General features: G+C 40.2%; 1 protein-coding gene across 1 annotated transcript in view; it reads right to left on the reverse strand.

The window, feature by feature from the left end:
- AACS (acetoacetyl-CoA synthetase) overlaps positions 1–16,230 on the reverse strand; it is a 35,446-nt gene that overhangs the window by 4,417 nt on the left and 14,799 nt on the right. The window contains exons 6-16 of the mRNA XM_057378843.1: positions 12,644–12,758; positions 12,057–12,138; positions 11,803–11,950; positions 8,455–8,535; positions 7,302–7,426; positions 4,917–4,981; positions 4,612–4,734; positions 3,204–3,317; positions 2,919–3,044; positions 1,713–1,782; positions 918–1,007 (exon numbers count right to left, since the gene is read on the reverse strand). Of these exons, the coding sequence (XP_057234826.1) occupies positions 918–1,007; positions 1,713–1,782; positions 2,919–3,044; positions 3,204–3,317; positions 4,612–4,734; positions 4,917–4,981; positions 7,302–7,426; positions 8,455–8,535; positions 11,803–11,950; positions 12,057–12,138; positions 12,644–12,758 (1,139 nt within the window). The remainder of the gene's footprint in view (positions 1–917; positions 1,008–1,712; positions 1,783–2,918; positions 3,045–3,203; positions 3,318–4,611; positions 4,735–4,916; positions 4,982–7,301; positions 7,427–8,454; positions 8,536–11,802; positions 11,951–12,056; positions 12,139–12,643; positions 12,759–16,230) is intronic.

Raw genomic sequence — 16,230 nt, forward strand, 5'->3', positions numbered from 1 at the left:
GAGCTTCCCCCTCTGGCTGCTCTGAAATTTTAACTCCTGCTCATGGGAAAATCTAGATCCATATAAAAAAAAAATTGCTCTAACTTTTGGGACAGATAACAACGTTTTACACTAAACCATCATCTCTGGCTTTCCTCACAGTCCCCACTGCAGCACAGACAGCAGACGAAAATCAGAGATCAAGCATTTAATTTTTCAGACTTTGAGATTAGCTATTAATCTGCTTACTTGAGTATATAAAACTGTAAAKCTACTGAACTAGGAAGCAATCCTTGTGCAGTTTTTACTAAATAAGTYAGTTATTCGGGTAGTAAATGACCTTAATATGTAACCAAATCACCATCATCTTGCTCAAAACAAAACTGGCATTTTAYGGGAATGAGAAWGGAAATTCTTTTAAATACTCTATGTCCACTYTGGGAAAAYACAAAAATATCCTTTAGTATTCTTGTCCAATGGCACAAGGACCAGGAGGCAGCAGRTCCCTGAGCCTCAGATGAGCACCTYTGCAGGGACAGTTTCCCCACCTGTCACAACACAGCCTTTGAAATGCAAAGCACAAGCTCAAGAACTACTTCTAATTATCACAAAAGGTACGATAAAAAGTGTCAAGGGCTTGCCTTTAGTGAAAAAAAGAAAAAGCCTGACAGGTTGGGTATTCTCTTACAAACCTGCAGGATATTGTTAAGTCTGTGAGGCCCTGCTATTTGCTCCATAAAATATTGCTTTTGTACAAGTCATCTCACCCCACAGATACTTCAAGAAAACAACCAGTTTGAAGTTTGCAAAATCAAATTTTACTGATATTAATATACTCTGTACTGTCTCACTGGAAAAAAACAGCAAGTTGGTTCTTACTTAATCCCTCCAAACACCTTTATAATGCTTAAAGTTTAGATTTAATGCAACAATGTCACAGCTGAAAGAGGTGGAAAGTTGATTTCATACCTATGTTATAGATTTCAGAGCTTCCAAATCTTACTCCATTTGGATTTAATGTACCATCACTGAAAAATCACAGACAAGGAAAACAAGGAAACATTAAGATGTGATTTACAGTTTGATGAAGAGGAAAAATTGATGCAATTAACCAAGTCTCTCCAGTGAAAGCAAAACGACATTAGAAACAGAATTGTAAGAGAATTGGAGTCAAAAAGGCATTTTGCTCATTAGAATGAAGCTGTACAGAGAACAGCWACATGATTAATTCCCTCAACTTTGTTTGAAACAGCAACTTTGAAATGAAAGCAGTAAACTCAGCCCCAACTGTGATCTTGAATGTCTGTGATCACTGACACAGGCACAACTTAATACCTGATAAACTTAATACCTGATAATGAAGTTTTGCTGTAAAACAAGTGGATGGCAAAGTCAAGACCAGAAAATTTCCCCAATTCACCACCCTGAATGTGCTGCACTCTCAATCCAAACTCTTGTGACCATTATGAACCATGGAACACAAAACCAAATCCACTATTGTCTTGTGGTCATAAATACAAAAGTTGGGTAGAAACTCAAAAGGAGCTTCCTTCCCTCAAATCCAATTTAAGGGTTGAAATCCACAATATGTGATTTAATAAAACTAATATAAAATTCATATAAAGCTATCAAGGGTGAGAGAACTATATACATTGTACTCCAAGGTGAAGAYGCAAATTTTAACTCTTTATTTTTATTTAACTCTATTTTTATTCCAAACAGTTCCACCCTACCTGCGACCCAGCATGACAATTCCTCCAGTCTTGGGGTTAATTTTGCAGTAATCACCATGGGCCCAGACACCTGGTGGAGAATGGCAAAGGTTAAGCAGCAGATTTCTTCTTCATCAGTCACAGAAGACATTGTGTAAATCAACTGGCATTATCTCAGTGAAATACATAAAAATATAACTGATATCCTCTGAGAACTGCTCACAGCAAATGTAAAAGGACTGAACTACACAAACAATCCACTCTACATTTACTGTAAAGAACCAGAACACCCAGGAGCAGCTCAGAAATTAGGATCAAACCCCAGGTTATCTGCTGGTTGCTTGTTTCCTTACAAAACCAGTGAACAGCTGCTCTGAACACCACGTTTTCAATTACTGAAAGCATCTTCCACAAAAATAACAACATTGCCACCAGTCTTTCTTGATCCATTTTTTTTTTGTTATGCACAATTCTGTACAAGAAGCTTTCTGGGCTTGTGTAATAGATATCAACAATTCYTTAGGGAGCTTCTGTGCTTACTGCTTTGATTTGTGATAATGMAAAATCAGATTTGACTTTTTATTACTATTTAAGACTGATAATGCTACAGCAGACTGCCAAAAACAGAAGTACAACCCAATTTTACTCAATTTTTTCTGAGGAAAAATACCAACCTCAATTATTTGCACATAAGACAATTTTCCAACTTCAATTACAATTTTAAGTTACAATCTTAAGCCCATTTAAGAGACAGAAAAGGGGTCCAGACAGAACCTCAGTGATTTCTGTCTTAAAAGTGTCACACTTATTTTTCTGTTTACTTCTGTCAGGCTTACATGCCTGAAATTTTCATATTCCATTTTCCTATATGGTTATCTCCCAACTTTTCTTGTGAATCCACCCTGTATTACTGTTATTTATTAAATAAAAACAAAGCTTCCACATCCAAAAAACAGCAGCTGGGGATCCTGCTCCTAAAAAATCCCTGCCTAATGAGAGCAGCAGCTCAATGGGATTGGAGATTTGCAGAGATCCTCAGTGGTTTTGTTTGGATCTCTGTTCAAAATAAAGCACCAGAAACAGAGTGAGGTATTATGAAATGCACAGTGGAGCTCTCACCCTGGAAATAGGGACTCAAAGCTGCACATGTGGCTGTCCTTGGGCAGCAGCAAATAAACCTGTGCCTGCCCCTACAGTCTGCAATGCCCAAATCCCTTCATTACACACCTGGGAATTTGGAAAAATAAGCCTTTCTGTATTTGCTTCCATTCTCATCGTTCCAGAAGTGCGTGGGCTGACAGGGAATAGGCTTGGTGCAAACCAGCTCTCCACTTTCACCCCAAACTGGTTTTCCTGTTAAAAAAAAAAAAAAGAGGAATTTTCCACATTTCCTTTCTGTAAATAACAGAGTAACAATGCAAAGAGCATCTACACTTACTACTTGTTGTTAATATTAACATCATCTAGCTACTGTATTTTTTAAGCCTGCACAGTATTTTGTATCACAGTTACCTTCATCATTCCATGCTTCTACAGCCATTCCAAGATTTCTGGCCTGAATTTCTCCTTTGTAAACTGGAACTGTAACATTCTGACCCATGAAACACGAAATTATATCTGTTCCACCTACAATAAAAGAAATCCATTTAGAATAGACAGTATTTTTTTGCAAAAAAGCAAACCTGAAAACTACACAAGAACTCTGGAGCTGCCAGTCTTTGCCAAAGACTTCTGATCCACACTAAGCAGCACAGAACAAACAGCATTATCTAGGATGTTGTGACTTTTAATAAAAGGTTTTCTTTCTCACTTTWTATATCTTTTTATATGTGCATGCCTTTCATGCAGAACGATCCCTTAAGGCATAGTTTCTCTCCTTTCAACAGTTTCTTTAATCTCATTTAAGGAGATTTCTCTTTATAGGAGAGGGAAAATAAACAGGCCCTACTTTACAGACTTCAGTTATTTACAGAATTACTTAGAAATGTTTTCTTGTTTGTTTTCATTAGTTTAAAGTAACCAGTGAAGCTATTTCACTCAACATTTACTTAACTTTTATTCCTTATTAGCATGGGAGGAGGGGAGCCAGGCCTTCAGGATGAACAGTTATCTCAAGAAAAATAGATACTGTCAAAGTGCTTACTTAACTGGAATATTTATAGTCTTTTTAGGACTTCATGGWAGAGAATTAAGACACAAATCAATCATGCTAGCTTTTCTCAAAAATAGGCTTCTGCATTTGAGTCTATTAATGTGTGTAGTAGCAAGTTCTAGATTCAGCACTACTCTTACTGAGCCCAGAGTCTGAGATAACTTCAGAAGCAGCACAGTTACATTTTAAAAATCAAACTGAGTTTAAAAGCCCTCTGAAAAAGTCAGTCCTTGTCACAAAGCAAAATGGGGAGTGCTGTGCTAGACCTTACATGACCAGAAGCTGCCTCAGCTAGCACWGCTCACAACAAACTGCACAGCATGGGGGCTTGATATTTCTCTAATTATATAATCTACAAAAAAAAAAACCCTGTCTGCAGTGCCAATTACTTGGCACAGAAGAAGTGAAATGGGAACTCTCCGAGAGGTATTTTCTGCTAAAGTCAGCTATTTGCAGAACAGTATGTTCTGTAGGTTAATAGACTCTTTGCTTGATCTCACCCTGCCACCCCTAAGGACAGCCAGTCAAAATAAATGATCATACTTAAAATCCAAACCATGCACCAAAAACACTTTGGAGTGTCTGACTTTCATTATGGCACAGTGAATTATGCAGAAAAATCTCAGCACTAAAAAGACAGCTCATTCCAGTTTAACTACAACCAATCCCAAATGATCCCAAGGTTTGAGCTTCCAGCACAAACAAACAGGCAGGAGCTGCACAGGCAATGAAGAGAATTACTGAGATGCTGCAGCATAAAAGCCTCACCTGAAATGGATCCCAGGAGGACATTGCTTTTTATGTGTTTGTAGACATACTCATAGCTTTGAGATTTGAGAGGTGATCCCGTAGACAAGATAGTGTGGAGTGTTTGGAGATTGTGGGTTTCACCTTAAAGAGGAGAAAAAAAATCAAACACAGGTTGAGGCAGAATTTTTACAAGAGTTTAGAACTATTTGTCACCACAATCCTGAATAATTACACAAAGGACTGTGAGAAGATGGGGAGCCAGAACCGGGAGAGGAAAGGTAGGAGGGAGGACAGAAGGGATTCACCAGCTTTTTGAAGCTTACARGGTTTTAAATTTTTCTCTTCTAGCACAGCCAGCCACTTTGCACCCGTTCCAAGGATGGTGATCCTAGAGGGAGAAAAAAGTTTACATGTTTTGCATATTTAAATATGCTAAGATTCTAAAGACCTGCAATTCCCACTGCAGTGAGCAGAGGCTGTTACTCTGTACGTGGATTAGACAAACAATGCARCCTCTTAAAGCTTTCTACGTGCAAGGCACATCCTTTTGAACTATCAAAATCAGTCAGATCACATGTCATTTCTGCAGCTTGGAAACTTTTAACTCTATCTTTAAATATTAAGCAAAGCTTTCCCATCTCACAAAGACATTCGCTTAYGTTTACAGGAATTTGTAACTGCAGAAGACTCCAAAGGCATCACAAAATGTTATCATGTTGACTTTATGAAGGGGCCATAGTTTTCCAGGAGTGCCTTGGTACAGTCTTAGACATCAAAACTGCACTTTCAGGGTATAGTTTGAGGAAAAAAAAATACTTTAGGATGGCAACCTGATTTTCTGGAGATACCTGTCTAGGTAATCCTGCAATCCTGCTAGGCTGGATTGCTCCAAGGGCAGGATGGAAGGTTGGACACTGTTCCAGGCAAGGAGAGGGGATATTTCAGCACTCCCAAAAGGGGATTCCTGCCTTTGCCATTGTGGTGGAAGCCTCCCCACTCAAGGAGGAATGGGCTACTTGAACAAACATCAGTGCATAGAGAAATTTATCCGGCAGCAGAAAGGCACAGAATGGTTTGGAYTGRAARGAACCTTGAAGATCATCTCATTCCAGCCCCTGSCATGGGGTGGAAGCTTCCCTGCCCAAGAGCCCACAGTCCACTGCTCCTCAGTTACCCTGCACCTCATCCATGTGCACTATTTTTACTCTTGTGTAACATCTCGCTTCCCTTCCATGCCTCAAATCAGCGCTTATTTTACATTAGAATACAAAATGCTTCTCTATTTTAAGCTCTTTGACACTTCCTCTACAGCACATGTAGAGCCAAATCTCCCTTTATTTCCTTCCAAGTGCTACAGAGCTGCATTTAGTCAGCAGCCACCAATTCCCCTGAACACATCATTAATGCCTGTCCACTTGAGTCATTCCTGCCACGCAGGATGAGATATCCTGATGATACCCCGAGAATATGCTCTCTGAAGCAAAGTGTGGTAGATCTTCAGGGAATAAGGTAGTCTTCATATGTTGAAGGCTTTTTTTTTTTTAACATATTTAACATATGAGTGAGCTGGGAACAGACTGCATGATGAAGTACCACCCAGATGGCCACCGCTTTTAGCGCCAGATTACAAAAGTGAGACATGCAGACACATTTATCTTCACTTGCTTTTGGCATGTGGAAACAATGCTTAAAAATAAGATGGGTTATTTCTCAATTCTAATTTTTCTGCCTGTTGCTCTGCCAGGGTTTTATTGTGGGGTGAAGCATGGCTGAAGTTTGTGGGTTTTTTTGTGCTTCTTTTTTTTTTTAATGGAAGCATTTTGACTTGGCATTAAGCTTCAGTTCTAATAGCCAGAGACAAAATGTCAGATTTTAAATATTACATGTCACAAAAGACAGTGGAGTTTGAATTATTAATTATGCAGAGTCAGAAAGTGAATCTTTTGTCATCCACTTTCCACCACAAACAAGTTTAATTATCAATTAAAAATGACACTCATTTTGCTGGTAATAAAATTCAAATCAACTCCTTACATGCAGTTGGCAAAACAGGAAAGTTACAAAACAAATCAAAAAAYCAAAGCTTAACAAAGTGTGCAAAGTTAAATGCAATCACAGGGTTTTACAGCTGTTTATCTGATACCTGCCATTTCTTTAGGCTTCAAGAAAGGGTGCTGTGACCCTTTTCAGGCACAAAAGATGGAATAAAACAATTACTGAACAGCTTGTCAGGGAGAATTAGGCATTATAGATTAAAAATCAAAATATGAAAATATAAGCAACCCTGCTGAGCCTTTTCAGTAAATTTATATCTTTAAGTCAAAGTTCTGTATTAAAATCTTATGTTAAGCTGCTTGAAAAGAGAATTCTTATTTACTAAGTTCTGAATGTGCTGAGAAATTACTCTTCAGATTGCTCCCAMTTACTGCCTTTTGAAAAGGCTGCTCTTGCAAACTATTGAACCAAAAGTCTTTGTTTGCCTGGAATTCTAATACCTGACTCCAATTTGAAACAATCAGCTCTTTGTCTCTCCTGCTCTCTCAAAAGTGGTTTTAGTACAAATTTTTAAAGCAGTTCCACTCAAGGCTGAGTCTAAAGATCAACTGTGTCATGCTGTGTGTGAGTTCCTGCCCCTTTAGGGAAGTGTTGGGATGGGGTCATGGTGACAGGAGCAGATGCCATCACCCTGTTTMACACTGTGTACATACCCCAGCCTGTCAGTCAGGTCCCAGAGCACGTTTGGAGAGGGAATTAGAGGAGATCCATCATACAGGACCACTGAGGCTCCTGTGGCAAGCGCAGTCACCAGCCAGTTCCACATCATCCAGCCGATCTGGGGGAGAGAAGGCATCTCCATGAGTTTATTCTGGTCTCTGAGTTTATTCAGCAGTGCTGTCTGGGGCACAGGAGCTACAGGCAGCTGGGAAAGGATGGACTGGGGCAGATCCTGGAGCACAGCACAATCCTGCCCTCGTGCAAGAGGTGCCACCTTCCTCTCTGCCTCCCCTGCCTGAAGTTTTCCTGCTGTGAAACCCACACCACTGGTTTTGTCTTTTTACATTATTTAAGACTCAGCAAATGAAGCTTATCCTCTCACCTGTCCCAAGGCTGCATCAGCTGCGTGTTCCTGATGGATGTTCMTCTAACTGATCCCTACAAATACCTAATGAGATGGGGATTCCATGCCTCCCTGCACACACAGCTTGAAAGCATGAGTCAGGAGACAGGACAACTTGGAGACAAGGCAATTACCATGATCCCTCCATGGAGATATTGCAAACTGACTAGTCATGTTAAAGTTCAGAAAGGAACTCAGGAGGAAAGACATCAGCCTTCTCAAAATGCTACAGGAATGTAAGTCCTAGGAATCATTTTTATCACAGCTTTAAAAAAAAAAACACCCCCACCACATAACTGAACTGCACAGATGAGGTTTACCCCCTCTGCTTTAGCAAGCTTAAGAGCTGGGCAGATTCTTTCCTCATAACCAAAACAAAGACATTACAGAAATTCTCATCTTCKGTATGACCTAGCCCTGCAGGAAGGTGGAATCTGATTTGCAGGTGATATTGATGAGGCAGCTTGATCAATAAAACCTAAGAGACTAAAAATCAATCCATTTTCCTCACCAGCTAGGTCAGGAACATTTAACATGGSTTTGAGCTTTCATCAGAAAGGTCCCTGTTGCATTTTATTTCACCTGATTTKCTATTTTTAACTCAGGCAGGACAATCCCTTGCAGTAAAAACATTTAACACACAGGGAAAAAAAATGCACTTGTGGATTTGTATGAGCAGCTGTCCCATCTTTATAGGAAAAACATAYTGCAGTGTTTTTAAAAATGCCTTAAGGCCCACTTGCCGTTGTGTAGTACATGATCACATCATTGCTGGTCATGTTGCCATGAAGAATGTGTTCCTTCAGGTGCTGTATCAGGGTACCCTGGAAAAAGAGMGAGAGGGAAATACAAGATCACATAAATGAAAAGCAAAACTCTGACAGCACATTAAGACTTTAAAAATACTAACACAGTCAATACTCTGCAGGAGGTACTCCAGGATTAAAGCAAGCATTGCCTTTAACTACAACTGAAGCAAATCCCAGGGCCTATCGACAGCAGCAGCAATTGCAGGCTCCATTTTCTCACATAACTTTCCAGCCTCTCTCATTAGACCTCAGCAATTCCCACTGCACATCACTTTTAATCCATGGAATAAACAACTTCCTTCACTTCCAACTCCACAGAGCCATCAGAGCTGCAGAGCACTCCATGCAGACCCTAATTTTAACAGCAGGCTTTTAGCAGTCAGATTTTCCAAGAGAAGCCCTCTGACAGTTTCATTTTCAGTGTATTTGGGAGGAATGAAGGACTGAGAGCTGCTATAAACTGCAGCAGCTGCTAAACATTAGCACTGTGTATCCAAATTCTCGTATCTATTAACATTTAGGAGATAAAAGACCTGACAATACAGATCTCTTGTAAACACTGGAGTGACTTGCAATGTGAAATATCTCACTGCTCACAGCATCAATATTAATAATGTCCTTAAATGTATTACTCCCTTTTGTTGGAAATGTTGCTAAACCACTTTCCTGATCATCATTAAAGCATAACTTGCTAGGATAAATAAATTTACAGACTACTTCATTAAGTCACTTCACTGCAGTGACAAATTAATGTGGCCGGTGTTAAAATAAAAAATGGTTTTTGCATTTATGCAAGGAGTCACAGCAAAACTATTAGGAGCCTCATAAGCATGAAACAAGATTTACACCGAAAGAAAACAGATTACAGATAAACACTCGAAATGAAAAAGGAGAGTCATAAAACTAGCACACGCTTCGGGAGGAAAAAAAAGCAGAAAACATTAAATAAAAATAAAGRAGTAAATCTTATTTTCACTTCAGCGCTCAAAGGAATCAGGTCTGAATTCACCTACTGCSGTTTGAACAGCCTCAGCTGGCACAACGCTGCCACCTAGCTATAACTACCACCTTCCACAGCTGAAAATCACCCAAAAAATCGGGATGTAGAAACATTGTGTCAAACTGAATTGTTAAGGTTGCCARAAGAATTGCTGGTGTTAACATAATTACTGCATTTGTAAAGGAAAGCACATTGTCCCTGCAGGAGYTTCTGAAAGAGCCGCACAAAATAGAAAAATAAAAAGTCAAATTCAATTAAAGTAAATATTGGTTTTCTTTTCCCTTCGTTTAGTTTTTGCTACTTCAGTTTTGGAACAAAAAGGAGACTTTCAACAATGACTTTAGGTACAGGCTATGCACAATTTCCCTGCAAAACCTGGTACATCTCAGCCTGGAAACAAAGGGACTGGGAGGAGGCAGAGCTGTTCTAAAGAACAGCATACCAAAAACCTACTGCAGAATTAGATAAACTTGTTGTAAATTTGAAGTAAGCTGCCTATTGGCATCTAAAATCAGTACAGTAACAGCACAGCATTGAAGCACGCCATAAATACACAATAATTGAAATGTCTTCACTGAAATGTCATCTCATCTTGCTGTKTTAACTACCAAAAACAAACTTGGCTTAATCTAAGGCTGGAAAATGAGACAAAGACAGTGGGCTAATTCTGCTTTTCTAAAAATCAAATCAATGCGAATCGTCCTATTAATCCCAGTGGAAACAAGACTAAGTCAAGAGCAAACAGACAAACCAAATCAAGTGTGTAAAAGAATTTAAGAATTTATTTGCATGGACTCTGTGCAGCCCTATTCAAACTGACATACAATGCATGCAAACACTGAAGTCTCTAATGCAATAATTTGCTTTTAGGCCAGAGGTGTTAGCACCAGAAGAAAAAAAAAAATCACCCTGCACCATAACTACAGAGCTGCTCAGTGGGAACAGAATCATCACAAACAGATCCTATTCATCCATCCATCCATCCCCTGCTCTCCTCCCCAGCAAGGATGAGTAGTCAGGACTTAAACTCTAAGGTAGCTCTGTGATTCAGCTGGAGAGCAGAGCCATGATTCAGGGCAAGCTCACACAGGTAACAAGGGAAAAGAACTTTGCAAGAGAAAAGTCCTATTGTCTGATCCACATCAATTTTTCATCTCCACTGTTTATCAYGCATCACTGAACAAAATACCTGTCCTGTTTTTGCTAATCCACCTCTGCAAGTACTTAACCAGTCTACAGCCAGCAGAGCTTCAAAACAGCTGTCAAACTTGAAAATCCTCCTCCTTTCTTCTTCACAAACACTGGATTCGTGTCCCAAAGGGACCATTTTGTGTGTCACGTGCTGCCTGGTATGATCTCCGACTGATAATACCTAAAGCTGAGTGTTTACAGGCAGCAGGGGATTTGTCTGCAGGCAAATCCTCCAGTCCTTGCCATCAAAGAGAGGCAAGAACACGAACATTATGGGCACAGCATCAAAGGATCCTGCCCTCAGGCCACCCAGCCCTGCAGGATGCTCACCCTGACTTGCAGAGCAAACAGCACAAGTGATGGACTCTGGCTAACAATTGTGCAGTTCCATTTRTACAAATGCCCTGGACAACACATCCTGCCTGCCTGAAGGGGAAAAAAACCTCCTTTCTATCAAGGATTATATTAGAGCAGAATTAAAGTTTCAACACTGCTGCAGTCAGTATCTCTACTTTAAGAGCTTTAGAACATCAGCAGTAAGTGGAAAGCATGTGAACAAAAGTCATTTTGGCACCAAAATCAGATATTACCTTTAGCCACAACAAGACACTGTCTCAGGCACAAAGCAAAACCTACACTCAAGGAGATGCCAACCTTCTGGCCTTCTGCCTTAAAAAAAAGATTGATGAGGATGAACTGATAATCATGAAGTAAAGGTCAAGATAAATAATTAACTAAATACAAACTGCAAGCTCCCTATGGGGCTCAAACTAACAGTATCCAAAAATCAGTTGGAAAAACCCAATTCAAGTTGTTTGACTTTTCTTCAAGTATCARTCAGGCTATTCCTACTGGTGCTTTTGTAGATGACATTGCTCCCAGGAAACACCTGGCATCTGAAAAGTCTCCACTGATCTCTAAACCCGTGTATTTTATATCCTTACCAACCCACACCTGCTTTCAAACAGCCACTAATAAATAAAAAGGTTCACTGCAAACTACTGAAAAACTGTCAGCAATCAACTCTTCCTTAAAACATGATGGTGTGAAACTGTTAAAGGAAAAATGTAACCCAAGGAGGGAGGACATACCCCTGCTGAGTGAACCATGCATTTRGGTGCCCCTGTGGTGCCAGAAGAATACATGATAAAGAGAGGATGACTGAAAGGCAGCTGCTCAAACTCCAGCTGGGGAGCCTGGTCTCCTTTCCCAGTGGCAAGGAAATCTTCTAGAAAGACACTGTGTAAGAAAGGGGAGGAAAAAAAGGAACATTTCAAAAATTTCTGAAAGTGTTACCACAGCCCAAACATAAGATTGCCTCTGTACCCAGTAGTGCTGCCATTACCTGTTTGGAATCTTAGAAATATCTATGGTTTCTCTTGAAGATACATATGGAATCACCACCACTTTTTTTAGGTCTGGAAGCCCTGGAAGAAGGAAGAAAAGAATTATTTCCTACCTTCAGTTACATAACTAAAGGTCTTTTCTACCYGACTGAATCATACCATGTAATGCACTAAGTAACAGAAATAATTCTGATGCACTGGGTATTGAAACCCCAGAAGACTAAATGGTTAGCCAAGATGTAATTTCCTCAATGCTGCCTCCCTTTTATGTGTAAATCTGCAAGCTTTAGTGCTGTAATACTTCCCCATTCGTCTCCAGCAGCACTTTGCTTGAGCTTAAAAACACAATCATCAGCCCCCATTCCACTGCTTTTACTGTTGGCTGATTTCTGATGATCTATTAAAGTTAAGCAAGCAGAAGATTGTTAAAATTACAGAAAAAGACCATTCAGTTACACCCAACTCTGTTCTGAAGATACAAGTGGCCACAGTGACACTGTAAAGGAGGAAGGACAGCAAAAAGCAGTGGCAGGGCAGGCTCTGAGWGCTCCCAGAATCACAGCCCAGGTGGGATGCAGTGAAATACCTTTTACCACCCTCAGCAGCTTTTCTAAGTGGTTGTGTTCTTTGCCATTGTATATAACAGCTTCGACAGAGAAGATGAGCTTAGGCTGAATTTGGGAAAATCTGTCCAGTACGCCCTAGGGACAAAGAGAAAAATGTGTTAAAACCATGAAATTAACTGCTACAGCAGGAAACTTCAGTGGGTGCTAAATGCAAACTTCAATTCAGGYAAGGAATAAGCACAGGAATTAACAGAAGAGTAGTTAAAAGATGGTTGTCTTTCACTCACACAAGATCTCTGAAGTACAACTAAATCTATTCCATGATCCCCAAGCAGATCAATCAATGATAAAATCCCACAGTCACAGAATACCCTTTATGGAAGAGCCAAAAAAATTCCCTTGCATGTCAGGTGTAGGATCAGGTAAAGAGAACAAGCAGCTGTGATGTGAGGAGCTGGGCACTGAATTTACACCAAGGGGCTCAGGAATCCTGGCTGCACCTGCAGGAAGGAGTTTCACACCCCCAAGGCTGCTCTGAGAACCCTCATGGGTTTTTTTGGGGTCTGCACTGGGGAAACAAACACCAATCTGGGGGGAGATGCATTCACATGGAGAGGTGGCCCTTGACAAGAACTGGCAGCTTTGTTCTGCCACCATTAGCAGAGGAAACTGCACCACTGTTTTTTAGTGAAATAAATTGATACTGAACACACATGGACTACCAACAAAAGAYACCACAGCTCCTTTAGAATCTCTGTGGCACAAAACATTCAAATGCTAAATCTTCAGGTGTCTCCTCCAGCTTATACTGCGCTCAGGAATTTGCCACAGCTATCATCCTTTTTGAGATTAAAACTATTGTGGCATTTACTTTTTTCCATGTACACCACATGCAGCAGCCTACCAGAAATGGATCTTTTTGTATTCAACAGCAAGAAGCAAATCCTTTCAATAAAAGCTCTCAGCACACTGATGTTCAAACCTCTCTAGCTCCATTACTTGAAGCATTAAGAACTACAAGATTACACAATACTGTAAAATTGTCAGCTAACTGCTCAAGAACAATCTCCTAAATCATGTTGCAGAAATCAGACTTGAGTCATCTGCTTATTCTTCCCAGYATTCATTATTCTTCTGTTTTCTATTTTGCCCTCTGCTTCACAGCCAAAATGAGAAACAAATTATTACCAAATCAGAAGATGAATACAAAAACATCACAATCAACTCATCTCTGTTAAATTCCTTTCCAAGTTGGGCTGCTTCAGAATTGCAAGAAAATCTGCTGCAAAAGGACAGGAGTCCTGTCCTGACAACTTCTCCATGCTGTCTCCCCAGGAAAAATTACTGAACACCACAGGTAAGGTATGGGGGAATGGCTAAATAAAAATGTATGTGTTGAGTATATCACATCTTTGATAGGATGAAAAGCTGTTGTTTTCTTCTTTTTCACATTATAAGAAGATACAGTGACAATGCAGTGACATTCAAATTTATCTATCACTTTCAAACACATCACCAGAATCTGTTACTAACAAATTCAGAAATGGAGATTTAACTAATATACTACAGTTACTCTCCAAGGGAGTATGAAGTCACATTTCCTGCTTCTTGGATACATTTTCATGCCTCCTTCTCTGTACCATTTTCCAAAGCAGCCCCACACGTGCTGTGTGCATTTTTRTGTGTGTACATATCCTCCTGCTGAGTGCAGAGCACACACAGCCCATTTCCCTGCTGCCTGATGTTTAAAAATTAAGACCAACGAGAACTAAGGGTACTCTAAACACAAGAATCAAATCTGAAGAGAAGTGTGAAGCAGAAACAGAGATGGCTCCAGTTGTCAGGGTCCTACCAAAGCTGCTAACACACCCAGTTAGATTCATTAGCACWGGCAGGACCAAATCCCACAGGGCAGCCTGCTATGATACAAAGGCAGTACAAACAGATGGAACATGTAATTGCTACACTGGAACTTTAATCCAACCAGATGGCTCAGGAGGAATTCCTTCCACAAAAAGCTCAGGTGTAGCAGATATGGCTCATTCTCATCCATGAGCCTCCAGTTCAGTCCAAAAAATTGTGCAGGGCCTCATGACTGGAGCTGTGCTGGAGCTCACCAAAGGCTCCTCAGCAGCTCTGAGAACAGAGTTTCTTTATAAACTTACACATCCAACCATTCCACACACACAGGCCACAGTGCCCCATTCCCAATAATTTCTGGGAATGGATAACAGGGACCAGAGAAATGAAGCAGCAGCTGCCAAGAGTGGAGTTGTGCGTGGGAGGGAAGGAGGGAGCTCAGTGGCTCTGTGACAGCAGAATTCCTTGGTGCTTGGAGGGTGGCATTCAGAGCCTGCAGAGTGTGGGCAGCTCTGAGGAGTGACATTTCTAAGCTACACAAAACATACAAACACAATTGGACTTCARAATGTTGAAAAAGCTGCACTGTTTCTCCAAGCATAAAAATCTTGGTTTGTATTAATAGGATTAATGCAACTTCACAGAAGGAGGAATAGCTTTTCCTTAGGGTGGAAATGTCTCTGAGGGCTTCTGCTGATCTCCCTCAGGATTTTCAGATTTGAATTCATGCCAACACACACTGCCAGAGGAAAATAAATGATATTGATGGCACTGCAGCTCCGAGACCAAGTTTCATTAAAAAACTATCACAAAAACCTARAAGCTGGGCACTGAAAACAGCAGCAGAACAACACGGGCAGAAAACATACCAGTCCTTTGTAATGCAAGTAAAATGAACAATCTTCYCCCAGACGAGAGATCGAATCACATTGCACAGAAAATACTCCATACCATCATTTTCTGAGCAAGCAGAAAATATTTGTAGAACAGATTGATCATTACATGCTGTAATGATTTTTTTAATCATTTTTTTYCCCAATGATATATCCTCAAGGCTAGAACATGGAATGCTGCTGCCCTCTAGTGCTAATCCAGGAAGGACCATTCCATACATTTTCCCAGCACTGGGGTAAACACCAAAGTTGAATGCGTTATTTAAAAACATTTTAAATCTTTTTTAAAACAGTATATTTTTTATATATAAACTTTCAGATAAAAGGTTCAATAGCCCTCTTAGAAGTGATTTAGATTTGTTGTTGTCATGTGCTAAAARCTTTCCAAAGGAAGCAGAATATACTACCAAAGCTTCCAGGGCACAAATGTTTGGATGTCACGATTTCACACACAGCATTTATCTCTACACTAAAAAGAGTTAATCAGGTTAGTGATGTTAGCATGAAATTTATCACTGCTGGCAAATAAAACCTCTGGAAAAGAGCAACCAGGGCGGTGCTGAGTTCACCCTCACAGGAGAAAAAGGATGGGACGACTCAGGTAAAGAAACTGAAGCATGGCTAAGCAGCATGGGGCAGGATTTAGGGAGAAGAGCCAAACCTCGGACAACTTTGTTGCACTGCTGCTCATTTGCATATTTAATGTAATAAATGATCACCCAGATTAAGGAATCCATCTGAAAATATCCCAACAGCRAGGAGCTAAAGCTGCTCAAATCACCAAGCTGCAAATCAGTACTGACAGTGGAAAGCGAGGGCTTTGTGCAGCTGCAAAGAGCTCGGAGTGCTCAGCT

Source organism: Malurus melanocephalus, unplaced genomic scaffold, assembly GCF_030028575.1.
Source record: "Malurus melanocephalus ecotype Western Australia unplaced genomic scaffold, MMel_1.1 scaffold_377, whole genome shotgun sequence".
Taxonomy (NCBI): domain Eukaryota; kingdom Metazoa; phylum Chordata; class Aves; order Passeriformes; family Maluridae; genus Malurus; species Malurus melanocephalus.